Source organism: Hyalella azteca, unplaced genomic scaffold (assembly GCF_000764305.2).
Source record: "Hyalella azteca isolate HAZT.00-mixed unplaced genomic scaffold, Hazt_2.0.2 contig7257, whole genome shotgun sequence".
In the NCBI taxonomy this organism is placed as follows: Eukaryota; Metazoa; Arthropoda; class Malacostraca; order Amphipoda; family Hyalellidae; genus Hyalella; species Hyalella azteca.
In genome coordinates this window covers 1-14,407 of record NW_025937385.1, presented here as the reverse complement: position 1 = coordinate 14,407, position 14,407 = coordinate 1, and the positions used below count along the sequence as shown (strand labels likewise).

Here is a 14,407-nt window from a genome sequence, read left to right as displayed (position 1 = left end):
CGGTCCACACCACCATAACAAGAACGTCTCCCGCAACACCCCACGCAAGTCACTCGTGTGATGAACTTACTCTCAATGCATTTGTCGTTCACGTCGGTCCAGGTTCCCGAGTAACACCTGCACCGACTTCTCTGCTCTGTCGCGCCGGTCGAGAAAGAGAAGCCGTCTTTGCAGGTGTAGATTGTGTAGGCGCCGTCAGCGGTTCTTACATTGGTCGAATTACCCACGACGGGTAGTTTTGCGGCATCACAATTAAACCATTCATTGCACTCTATTAAATGAAAACGAATTATCTAGACTTTGAACACGGCACGCAATTGAAGAAATGAAAACAATCTTCTCTATTTGAAAACTCCTTCAGCATTGTTGGAGGTTCCATCAATTCCCTTGGGCACAAGAAAGAAACTCAAAATTGAGGCTAATAAACACTATTGTTGTTTCTTCAGTTCAGGTCTTGAGAGTACTTGAAATAACTTTAGCGAATAAATTAGAAATGTCTGGAAATTCGGGGTTTTCTTAAACCATTGTTAATGAATATTGTACAAATTTTCGGTGAATGAGATCGTAGTTCAATAGCTCATCAATTATGACACAATTTGATTATGAATTATTTGTGTAGCTCTTTAGATTCGATACATTTTTTGTGTGTGTTTGTTTAATTTTATGTGTGTGATACCTAAGTTATTTTACACGTATTTTATATGTTATCTTACATATACGAAACATGGGCTTAATAAATGAATGCAAAATTCAATTACAAAATACTAGAAATTGTCGCATAATAAATTTCCATGATCAGCGTATTGTTACCCGGGGTGGATTACATTACCTGGATATACAATAGCTTCAGGAATTAAGTTAACCAGACTCCCGGCATTCTGTTTTGCAGCGACACCTATTAAAAACAGAAATATTTAATTCAGAACTTACACTAAACTCCAATTAATATATCATGTGGCAATTTGAGTTTTAAAGTTTTTCAACTTCGAATTAAACTAAGAATAATTTATTTTTAATTTGAAAATTTATTCATTCTCCAAAAAAAACTTACTCCTTTATGGCATGTTGCAAATTTCACTTATAATGATGAAAATTTCACATCTATATATTTTCACATTGTAGGCATCAAGGATACGTGCTTGAATAGCCCTAATGTATTACCAGCGCATGGCCTCAACCTAAAAAACTACACCCGCATTCTAAACTTTATACCGAATTGTGATTTGTTAACATTGCAATTGGAAAAATTTAACTTCAATCGTAAGAGTAGTCCACACCACTGTAACAAGAACGCCTCCCGCAACACCCCACGAAAGTCACCGCTACTCGTGATCACCCGAGCGGCCCACAGCACCGTAACAAGAACGCCTCCCGCAACACCACACGCAAGTCACCGCTACTCGTGATCATCCGAACGGCCCACACCACCGTAACAAGAACGCCTCCCGCAACACCCCACGCAAGTCACCGCTACTCGTGATCACCCGAGGGGCCCACACCACCGTAAGAAGAACGCCTCCCGTAACACCCCACGCAAGTCACCGCTACTTGTGATCACCCGAGCGGCCCACACCACCGTAACATGAACGCCTCCCGCAACACCCCACGCAAGTCACCGCTACTTGTGATCACCCGAGCGGCCCACACCACCGTAACAAGAACGCCTCCCGCAACACCCCACGCAAGTCACCGCTACTCGGTGATCACCCGAGCGGCCCACACCACCGTAACAAGAACGCATCCCGCAACACCCCACGCAAGTCACCGCTACTCTTGATCACCCAAGCAGTCCACACCACCGTAAAAAAAACGCCTCCCGCAACACCCCACACAAGTTACCGCTACTCGTGATCACCCGAGCGGCCCACACCACCGTAACAAGAACGCCTCCCGCAACACCCTGCGCAAGTCACCGCAACTCGTGATCACCCAAGCGGTCCACACCACCGTAACAAGAACGCCTCCCGCAACACCCCACGCAAGTCACCGCTACTCTTGATCCCCCGAGCGGCCCACACCACCGAACAAGAACGTCTTACCTGCCGCAGCGCAGAGTAGGAGCAGTGGGAGGACGGCAACGGCAGCGCAGGCCGTCGTGCCCTTCAACGTGGTCAGCAGACGCATCATTCACATATATGCATCTCTTCATAAATCACAGTCGTCTGTAATTAACATAGAAAATGCATTAGATTTTATGTTGGATTTATTTGTATACTTAGAAGCTCATAACAAACAAAATTTAAATATATTCGATCGTGTCGAAATATTCGCGTAAATGGTGGAATAGCTAGTCGCCTGTATAGGCCTCATGCTGATATATTTTTATAGGTTACATGATATAAATATATTCTTAAACTGAACTTATACCTTAATTGTTTTGGACAAAGTTCCAGCAATATTTATTTTCACTGAACTCATTGTTAATTTCGAAAATAAAATATCAGATTTAACTGTTGAAAATCATTGCAAATTTACTCAAGACATGTTATAATATCATCGGATTAAACATTCCAACAAGTCTTTCAAAAATACCTGCAACAGTCTGAGGGTTTTAACAAGAAGTTACTTCGCACTTGGAGGAGCCACGAGTCTCAGTGACCTCTGGCGCTCGGCGCGCTGCTTTTGAGGGCTCGGCGCCCTGCCTCTGTTCCCTGGCTACGCCGCGTCAACACCGCGCGTGTTCAGGGGCTGCTCGCTCTGTATCCTGGATACCGAAGATTATGCCATTATTGTTTCAGGATTTTAGTTAGAACAAAGAAAATGTTCGTTTCAGGTTATTTAGGAAGTACTATCAGTCTGGAGATGCTCTAATATATAATATTATTATGTGATATATGTAATATTACTCTGTTTCAATATATGGAAAATACCAGCAGGTTAACCAAACTTTAACCCAAACTTTTAAATCAAGTTACCAAATATGGTCACTTTAAATCTCCTTCCAAATAAGCCCAGCGCCTCCCGTTTTGTGTCTGAGGCTACCTTATCATGCCTCTGCCAATCTCCAATCATCTGCCCATTCGTACCCTGCCAAGCCCAACAATTAATGTATGAGCATTTAAATTCAACTTTTGACGCGGACAATTAAATTGATGATCTTTCCGCATTTTTTTGAAAATTTGGAAGAAGTATTTGCAATTTAATTTGCAGCTTAGTAATTGGCAAAATGCAACTTGATGGTTTCCCATTGCAATTGAATTTTTAAATTTAAAAAATTCAATTTCGTTTTGCTTTGTGACCGCATTCAATGTAATTCAATTACAGTGAATGTATGAAATTCATTGAATTTCATTACATTCAATGTATTCTATTTCCATCAATATCGTGCACAATTTTGAAAAACATAAGGAAGTAAATTAATCTCATAAATCTCCATACTTTCTCGTATTGGTTCCCGAAATTCAAATTCATGCATGTATCTATTTTTCCTCCCAAAGGGTTAACCGGGCATAAATTCTGCAATTTCTGAATTCTGTTATTCCCTATTCTAAACCCTTAATTCAAATAGTAGGTAAGACTTCTATTTCACTCTCGTTTCAAAATATGGAAAACTATTTGCAGATTTTCAATTAAATTTAAATTCCCCATTTACAAAATATAATTTCAATTTTTCATCCAATCTTTTCCGCTCTCCCATCAATTCCTTCCTATTTTCCCATTTAAAATGAAATTCCAGGTCCGAGGACATCCCAACACGATAAGTATCCTGTATACGCACCCCAAAAGTCCCTCTGTATTCGTATTTGTGGACCCCAGGGGGGACTTCTGACGGGTGTCTGTGCTCGTCAGAAGTCCTATGGGATTTCGCGCTCCTAGAGGGATTGTTCCTGAGCGCCCCACCGCTGAGCTCGCGGTGTCTGACTGCAGGTCTCAGTTGTGGGGTTTAGTTATTATGTAGGTTTCCGCCCCTTGTGGGTGATGAATAATTGAGACCTTCCACCTCTATGGTGATGTTCATCTTGACTTTCGGTGCGAGATAGCTAAATAGCTGAAGCGCTAGTAAACATTTGGCCACTAAACTAACAAACTCGTATTTGTGGTGCCAGTCTTCTAAAGCACACACCCCCAAACCCGTCTACTTGACGAATTTATGGAAGATTAGTCCGTATTACGAGCAAATTGCTACCTCTGATAAATTTAAGGCTTCATTGGTGAGAAAGTTATTTCGGGATGATTTTTGTTCAATTTTACCAAACTATCTCCAGGTATAGTTTTTACATACATTACAAATGAGCATCACATTTTAATGACGAATAAAAAATATTTTTTTCTGGGAAAATTTCTTGATTGGAACAGTTACAAATTGAATTTACGGGTATTATGGCTACAATTATTTTGATTGTATTGTTTCAAAAAAAAAACATTAAACATAAAGGTCAGCCTGAATCACGAGCCTCATATTTTTACAGGTAGCCTTCAGTTTGCTAGACAACGGGAGGATAGATAAATAACTTAGATCGCAACCCATGGTGATTTACAAACCGAACCAAACTTTATTTACCATGCACAACAATAAAGACAACTTACAAGATAGTCGGAATCTTCAAAGTTATAAAAATATTTGATCAGATCAGTTTGTGTGGAGTTCTCGTTCAAATATACCGAATAATAAGTGCAACGATACGTTTTCACAACATGCATTATGATAATAAAGGTTGCTCTTTGTATCACGTATCTATAAGTACTGAACATCATTTCATCGTCGGTCGATAAGATCAATTCATTGGATGAATGTCTTAGTAAACGTGTCTTCTTCAAGGCGCATTTCTATAAGACCGATTATTCTTCAAAAAAAATATCGTCGAGCAAAATATTTCGAATTGTTAGTGCCAACAACTTTTCGGAAGATCGACTTTCAAATGAAATTATAAGTTATATTAACGCTTTTTTCCTGTCAGAATAGATATTCGGATTAAAACGAATTCGTTTACATAGAAGCAACTTCAGTAACCGAAGATGTAGATCAAAATAAATAAAAAATCGCTTCCGCAGTTGTTTTTGTCTGCTGAACTGATTTACTCATCCCTTCGTGTTGGCGGGCAGTGAAGATTAGCTTTATTATTGAGAGCGCGATGATTAACTGCAGAGTGCGCACTTGCTCGCACGAATTTTTCAGACGATTGTTGCTGTTGTAAGATTAGGAGAGAAATTTGAACAATAGTTTAGTTGATTCCCAGAACACTTTAATGATAACAATAGTTTAGTTGATTCCCAGAACACTTTAATAATGAGATAAGCCATGAACGTTCGAAATCAGCTGGCTTGGATCACAGAACAGCCTTATAATGTGCATAGAAACTAAAGTGCATTAAATTCTTCCTTAGTAAATAAGCACGGCATCAGGAACGATAACTACAAAAACGGAATTAAGGCTAATTGGAAATATCATCATCACGCACTTCTGAGTCTCCACACTTTATTTATGATAGAACGCGGAGCATGTGTCATGTAGATGAAGCAATAAAACTTTGAACGCGAAAATATGTAAATTTAATTCAATAAATAAATAACAATTACTAACGATTCACTTTAAATGTTGATAAAAAAGGAATGTTATGAACAGATTTTCATACTTATAATGGTCTTGAATAAATCTAACGGGCAATATTCCCGGCCAGTTGCAGTATCAAATAATACGAGTTCGGACAGCATGGAAAAAATCTGATATAATTTTTGTCGTCAAAAAATAACTTAATGCAAGAAAATTTTCGGCGACAGAGTTCAAGAATATTTTAAATGAAGAGCACAGAAAAATTACTGGACATTTCATAACAAATGATCACATAAACGCATATTTTGTATCGCCGATGAATCTTGGGGGTAATATTTACGTCGGAGTGACAATCGAAATATTATCCGAAAATTAAAGCTAATGAATAAGTAATATATAAAGGCGATAATAAGTTAGTTAGTTAGTTTAGTGGCCAAATGTTTACTAGCGCTTCAGCTATTTAGCTATCTTGCACCGAAAGTCAAGATGAACATCACCATAGAGGTGGAAGGTCTCAATTATTCATCACCCACAAGGGGCGGAAGGTCTCAGATGTCCAGCCCGCTGAAGCTGGCTCGAAAGAAGCAGCGTTAGCATCTCAAAGAGACGAAGTGACGAGGAGGGACAGGTGATCTTGCAGATATGTGCGTCTCGAGCGATTGTTGCGCTGGATTCTTAACGAGTGAATAAATGACACATCAGAGTGTAGAGTGTATATGATGTGAACGTAAAAGTACTGATTACACTAATTAATTATTCTCGTATTCACGAAATGAGATGAGATTAAATTATCACTTAGAAATGTCCTGCAAAAAGCTCACATTGCTGCATGGGATGAATCATATCCTAAATTTTATGATTTTTGGTCTGCAGCAAATTGGCTGTTCTGGATCACGGATTATCATAATTATATATGAACGTATCACTAAGATGCAGGAATGTATCATTTTATACGAGACACAAGCGTACGTTGCATATGACATGATGACGTGCAATGCAAGTTTTTGAACCTATTTCGTAAATCATCTGTCCGCTTTCTAAAGGAGAACTAAAGAAATCATTCCATGAGTTACGTTTTTTGAAAAATAAAAAAGTTTTGTCAGTTTCCAAATTTGTTACTAGAGGTTTGAAAATTATTTACGGGTCAGTTATAAAGTACTGAAAAGCTACTGGGTGGATTTGTATTGCGTATACATGAAGATGTCAATGTAGCAGCCATATTGCTACCAATTTACACTTCTTAAAAAATAAGTGATATATACAAAATATTTTACATTGCAACTTTACATTAGAATCAGTATATTAGTATTATCCTACCCGTGATTCATACACATAATATAACTAAAACATGCCAACCAAATAAATCGGAAATTAGGCATTCTTGTGTTTGGAATCAATGTTAAAAATTCCTTCGGCCGCCAAGATATTTTGTGTACTGTGGAGGTTTTCAAGTTAATAAGAACTTAGGAATTACGGGCGATAATTGTCTCTTGCAGCTCCAAAATTTGTTATCCAATAAAATTCCTTGTAAAATAGGGTTATATACAAGTATTTATCAAAATACATCACAGCTATGGCGTCATTCAATTAAATTATAATAAATAATCGAGCGTTGATTTTTCCAGGCCTCATGCATTGTTTCCGCGGATGAAAGGTATCTAGTTCATGAATAATTTTTTTTAATTAGAGTTTTCTCGAACATGTTCTTATAAATACACAAAAAATTATATATCATTTCCGTTATATTTATATTATTGCTCAATATCATGAATTTATACTAAAATCATTTGGCGAGAAATTATCTACCGTTGACTTTTCCTCACAATGTATGTTGGCACTACGATGTCAGCGCACGAATAAAATTTAACAATGAAGTATATGACGCGTGAATTACATTTATTTCCGTATATATTGAGAACAATATAATATCGATAGGGGAACAAAACTCTACTTTTAAATTAACTCTTTAGCAGCAGCTACCTTGTGAGTGGCAAATACTATATGGAGTGCATACCACATTGATGAAATTTATTCATTAAAGAACATGACAGGTGACCATAACCTCCACCTGGGCATAGCCAATTATTAAATTGAAAATAATTGAAATTAAACCCAATATATTTGCCCATTGGGAGGAATGAGCTTCAAATGAAAACTAAAATCGCATTTATATGAAGGCGACAGATTTGTCCAGCTAGACGATAAATTGCTAAGGTTTTCATTATTCAAAAATTTTGGAAATTCCGTACGAAAATATCACGAGCACATTCAGGTAAAGAAGGCGAAAAGACAAACTTCGATATTTTCAATGATTTATTGCAGAAAACAATGACACAGTATGTATAACAAACAATGCTTGAAGTGGATTATTGAGGCGATGACGGAGCGTCATGGTCATTATGCGTCTAACACAACACAAGACTACGTTAATAACTGCACTCTCAATCACTTTAAAGCATCATCTTCATTACATTCATTCACACGCGCACTCTTCAACAAGTAAGTTAAAAAATTATTAAATAAAATTAAATAAAGGAATAAGTAAATTAAAGAAAATAAATACAGAGAAATTGGGCACCTGCAGCATGGAGACAAAAATTGTTAAACAGGTAGCAAAATGAACAGGAGTTAATTTAAAATAAAGATAATTACTAAATTTTTCGCAATTGTATCGCTTAATTTTGATATTAAATAAAATCAGTGCATGATATGCTGGTCAGTATGAGAGGACGTGGCTTATTTATCATCTCGATCTCAGCAGCCAGTGGATGGCAGAAGACCTGGAACATTTAACTGGAACATTTGAATTGTTTAATTAGGATATTGTTTACAAATTTGTTAGCAAAAACATTTATCCAATCGCTGAAGGTAATCCATCATACCTGCAAGAAAAAATCAATTAGAAAAGTATCATGTATAGGTGTCTGGAATACTAAAATGCGTACCGTGAGATCTAGGCTGAAAAGGCAGAAAATAAGCATAATTTCGTGGTCGAATATTGCATTTAATCACTGTTAAAGCAGTCAGAGAAATAACTGGATCATTCTGACTCGCAATAGAGCGCGTACCCGCTTTAAAAAAACACTGCACTTCTTTGACTGATTCTTATTTACTTTCTTCTAATGGTTCTCTACAGCGTCTCACCCTTCGATCCACGCAATTGTATTCCTTTTTATTGGAATAAAAATACACACTTTATACATTACAGCTACTCGAGTTATTCTATGTCAAATAGAATAAGCTGTTTTCAACCTACAGCACAAAGGTAGCCCATGAGTGCTTACGTGACAGTATGCACATCACGAGTGAGAAAGAGGAAGCTGTAATCCAGACGCAAATTTTTTTTCTCTAAATAAATTATAGGTCATTGTATAGATTTTCAAGAATAAAAATAATTTATATAAATATATATCAATATATATTTATTAATTTAGGTTTTTCTCATGATAAAAATGAATTTATTCGTTAAGGTATATTCCAACTCGACCATAAATGCACCCATTTTTATGTACCAGCCGGTACTCAATCCTGACAATCGTTATATGTTCAGAGGTAATTGATAGCTACGTATAGATAATACAGAGTCCGACAGGGAAATATAGATGATTTTATCCTCACGCCACGAAATGGGGAGAAAACCTAGGAAGATGAAAAAAAGGATATATATTTTTCAAGAGACGTCATTTCAGTAGCTATATGGAGACCTGTTAGACAACGCATCATGTGTGTTTGTGAACAACACGTTCCTTGGGAAGACTTTTCGTAACGCATTTCAACGTTGGCTGTCAAGGTGGTGTTCCGAAGGTCCAGCCAACTTTGAAATGATTCTGGAAACGTTTTAATAACATTACGGATCGATTGGATAAACGTAAACGTGTTTTACACAAGCACAGGACGCTTTATCGACTACGTTGCCATTGCTACCGGAATGGCGTCTATTAAATGAAACACCCCCAATTTTTACACCCCATCTTAACCCCACCTCAATTGGCGTGACGGATAAATCTTTCATACTTCCTCACCCTTGGCCCTGTGCTTAATTATTAATTTAAATAAACGATAACTAATGTTTCATTTTAGAATTATTTCAAATACTTACTCAGGCAATATGGAATACCGACGAAGGTCCATGAGTTGTTGCTACACGTGTTGATGAGCGTTTGGCTGTCCCGTGTCACATTGCAGGACACGTGGCCGCCCTCGGTCTGCCAGTAGGACGTGTTTTGGTAACCCATGCAAAGGATGTCGGAGGCGCTTCGGCCATCGCCGGAATCCCCCGAAAGTAGGTATGAGGTGTTGGGGTAGGAGATGCTGTTGCAAGTGTAGTAGATCACCGTCCCATTCACGAACTCTGAAGTCCAGTTGCTCTTAGGAGGTGCTGTTGCAAGTGTAGTAGATCACCGTCCCATTCACGAACTCTGAAGTCCAGTTGCTCTGCCAGTTGGTGTTGGGCGCAACTGCGGGTCCTGGGCACGCTGTACACACGTGCACAGATAGGTAAGAATTTTGGCAGCTTAATAGCCCGATCGTCATACCTCTACTCATCTTATGCATATAATTTTTCTTTTTGTTTATCACTAAAGATGTCATTTCTGTGAGCACCCTAGTGAAGCAATTTTTTACTTAACAAATTATTGAACAGTATATATAGTATTTGACTTCTCACATCGTAGTCTAGCATAAAAAGTTGACATTGATGAAATTTAACGGGTGGAACGAACGACGAAGAAATATGATGAATTATGATGTTAGATGGGGCGCAGCCGTAGGCCACAAATTTTACTCTTAAATAAGCCCTGGAGCCAACGCCTAGCTTCACCACGCATTAACTTGACTCAGCCTCAGAACTAGAAGCCGCAGACTACGCTTGAACTCTGTAATGCAGACAAGAGACACACTGCCGAAAGATAATAGCGCCTTAGGTCTTCAGCCAATGCTTAAGCATGATCGCGCATAAGCAGACAGTTCCCCATCCGGCTGTACCTACTCCGGCCTAACCTCTTCTGGCCTAACCTATTCACGCTGTCCCGGCTAACAACTTTCAGGCAGCCAATATATATGACTGTCTCTACCAGCACACTTGGACCGCCTTTCTAACTTCTTGCAGCCAATGAGGTTAGGTTAGGTTCGCTCAGGTTTGTATCGGGTGGAGAAAGGTAGCAGCTTGTATAGGTTAGGCCTGACGAGGTTAGGCCTGGTTAGGCCAGATGAGATTTGGCCAGATGCAGTATGGCCATGTTTACCTTTGGCAAGCTTATTTTGTGGCTGTGGACATCCGGCGCTATGGCTTTGAGCACTTGACTTCATTGGCAGTTTGCACTCTAGCGTTCTTACCTATGGAAAGGAATATGAACTAAGTGTGAAGTGTGGCAAAGCTGGCCTCCGGCATGCGCCCCATGTTAGGTAAGATGAAGCCAATAAAGCGGCGTTGGGCTCAACCAATGAGGTAGTATTGTGTCTTGCCCTAGTGTATAGACACAATTCAGTATCCATAATGTGAAATGAATTAGTTACTAGAACATCCATCCACTCACAATCTAAACATTTGAACCTTCTTGAGATTTTCTCGATGGTTTCGTTAGTGGAGGAGGTGACGTTCCAGACTGAGCCGGGCTGACACTGCAGTTCTATGTAACGTTCACCCAGCAAGCTGGCGGTGTTAGGGGGGCAGTTGTAGCGTATTTTCTCGTACTCTCTGAAGCCTTCGTTCTTTGCTCTAATCGTGTTGTTTATGGTCTCTGGTGGGCTGTTGCTGTTGCAGGCTGGAAATGAAATTAAAGTTGAGATTTTACGAAGGTATTTCCTACCAGTTTTGTCGCGCAATCGGAGTCAAATACCTGAAATTGGAACTGTCATCAGAGGTTTTCACTTATGTGTGTAAAAGCAAAGATTGTGTAAAACCAAGTGTAAAATCTAAATCAAAATTCCCAACTATTTAAGCAGCGGGGTCTTCTAAATGCAATTTTCGTCTAAATGCAATTTTCGTTTGCTAGAGGTTTTATTGGAAGGACCCTTTGAGAAAGAGGTGTTAAAAGGAGTGGTGTCTAAGGACACCCTAGATTTGTAAAAGGGTGACGCTCCTGCATGACCACTGCTATCCATCAGCAAGATGTATAAATAGTAGAAAGACCTCTACCGTTATGATAAAATAACTTAGTTACTTATTTCATCATACATTGAAACTGTGAAAACTGTCGCTTTAATTAAATGCTACTTTTCTGCTACTCTGTAGGTAGAAATTATGAAATGGCTAATTGTTGAGAAACTGGAACGCAATTCCTCTATATCGATACGCAGCGAATAAAATTCCAGGTACACCATTTACTATCGAACATTCATTCTCAATTTTTAGTTGGGTCTGTTATAAAAACAACGCTTTTTCGAATACTGTTGACCATTTAAAATCTAGGAATTCGTTTTACGTCTAAATAAACTCACGGACGCTGCAGGTTCTGTAAAACTCTTCGAAAAAAGTCCATGTTCCATTGACACACGTGATATTCAAAGTTGAATTCATGTTCCCGAAGATTTCATTGTTGGGACACGAGTACGTCACCTGGGTGCAGAGGACGTAGAACATTACATGGAAGAGATGCAACATCCACAAAAGGTTCGATGTAACAGCCTTTGATTATAATAGACATTGTTTCAACCGAAATAATGTATTTTTTTTCATCAATTGAGCAAGTTTTCAAATAATATCACTTTTATTAGATTTATTTCTGTCCCAAAAATTAAACCGTGCCTTAAAGAGACAAAATATTTTAAACTTTTATTTCTGTTGCTTGATGGATGGGTTCCATGATTTTTCTGTTACAGAGAAATACCCAGATACACCTCGAAATTTTAACTAACACTTATTTGGTGTTATGTATTCTCCTAGCAACAGCTAAATGTGGGCATTAGATAGAAGCAAGGTTCACACAAATGCAATACCTAGCGCCTAATAATCCTAATGAGACGTTAATATGGAAGTCCTGTTCTCAAATAATTCCGCTCAGCTGGACTGAAGATACTCACTGTTGTTCCATTAATACGGGTGTAGTTATTCCAGCTGGAGTTAGCGGAACCGATGGGGGCCGGAGGCTCGTCCGTGCAAACTGATCCATGAAAAATATCGAACTTTCAGGTTGTTCAGCGAGATAGAATTTGATACTGAGCTACAATTCACAAGTATTTAACGCTATTAAATATCAAAGGGTCTGGAAAATGTATTGACCACTAGTTTTTGATTACATCTCAGTTTACTAACTTGGTGATACAAGTCCACCGAGCGTGGTGCCTAAAGCCATAGTAGCTACTGTCAGTTTTGCGTGCTATACCGGCTTAACGCTGTCAGCGTCAAAAAGTTTCAGAACTTATACGTTATAACCATTAACACTTCAAAACTGATTTTAATGACTGTGGTTATAATTATTCGTATTATCAACATGAGTTAAGCGTTAATTATGCAACATGTACACTTGCACAGCGCTACATTATCTCGTACGATAGGGGCTGCACTTATTGCACTACCTGCAATTCTTTGGGAACTTCGTGTCCTATCCAACGAGTTCTTCTTAACTAGAACATTTGAACTTCACCACGGTCGAAGAAACACCTCAAAAGACAGCCCAGCAGAAAATACTGAAGGCTATTAAGTTTATATGAAGGGGACTTAACCAATAACCAGAGAGCAGGGAAGTCCATCGGAAAAAGATCGCGAAAGCTTCACCACACAATGTTTAATGTCAAAAATTAGAAACTTTACAAACCACTAAATTACTGACTAACCGTTGATAATATAAACTATTCAGATAAATGATAAAAATAAACTATTCAGAATAAATATTTAAATACTTTTTTATCATTTATTTTATAAATAATAAAAACAAACTATTCAGAAAGATAATTTTCGCTTAGTTTAAAGATAAATACCGACTGAACAAATAACGTCTTCGTACTCACTCGTGACGCACTGAAGGTCGTCACGGCCGTAGGTCCAGTTGCCATCATCACAAGTAACGGTCACGGCCGTCGAGTTACCCGGGAACTTCTGAAGAGGTCACAATATTGCCTCACGAATAAGTCAATCACCAACAACTTTTTACTAGCGTTTAGTTGTTTAGTTAGTGAATAATCGAATTAGAGTGCGGATTCAATTATACGTTTCCTCTCAGGCAATTGAACGTTGAATTGGAGCTCGGGTATTCACAAATTACTGTATTGACTAATGACTATTTGATAATAGATATATTTTGACTTGGAATAGGTTGAACGAGCTCTAGACGCTACCCACTCTAGAGCTCACCCACTCTAAAGCTCGCGACACTATCCACTCAATGACGTTCATAGTCCATCCGAAACAACATTTGTTAATCGGTTTTACAATAAAGTTGCATAGCTTCAAATAGGGTTAAATCAAATTGTTTTCTCTGTATTAAAGAGAAATACATTGTTACTTCGACTTACGATCTCTATTCCTTCCGTGACTGGATTCGTACAAGGAAATGTTCCTATGTGGAAGCAATATTGGTATTTAATGTTTACTGACACAATTGAATAAAATACACTCGGTTCTGAAATCGGTTCTGAATCGCAATTCAGAATCGGTTCTGAAATTCGCACAAATAATCGGTTCTGAAATTCGTTTTGCAAGAAGAGACATGTCCGTATGTGGAGGAAAAAAATCACGAACCTCGCTCGTATCTGGGAAAATTTGCCAGTAGAGCTTAGCCCGGTATTGTTCTTAAGTCGAAGTATCACTGCTGTATGCACGGTAATGCATGACATACCTCGGTCGTGTTCAGATAATATCCATCATTGCACGAGTAGGTTACGATGGTGCCGACAGAATTTTCTGTTATATTAGGAACAGACATTTCGGTCCCCGCCTCTTTAATTGGTTCTTTGCACACTGAAAACACAGAAAATAAG

At 38.4% G+C, this 14,407-nt stretch overlaps 1 protein-coding gene across 1 annotated transcript; it reads right to left on the bottom strand.

Annotated features, from left to right (window-relative positions):
* Nucleotides 1-7,836: 7,836 nt before the first annotated feature.
* LOC108672963 (sushi, von Willebrand factor type A, EGF and pentraxin domain-containing protein 1) lies at nucleotides 7,837-14,387 on the bottom strand (the record flags this gene model as incomplete). Its single annotated transcript, XM_018160731.2, is given in 8 exon segments — nucleotides 7,837-8,271; nucleotides 9,591-9,840; nucleotides 9,908-9,966; nucleotides 11,026-11,253; nucleotides 11,930-12,047; nucleotides 12,512-12,591; nucleotides 13,439-13,526; nucleotides 14,266-14,387. Coding segments are annotated over 8 exon segments (936 nt in total). The 3' UTR covers nucleotides 7,837-8,245.
* Nucleotides 14,388-14,407: the final 20 nt, after the last annotated feature.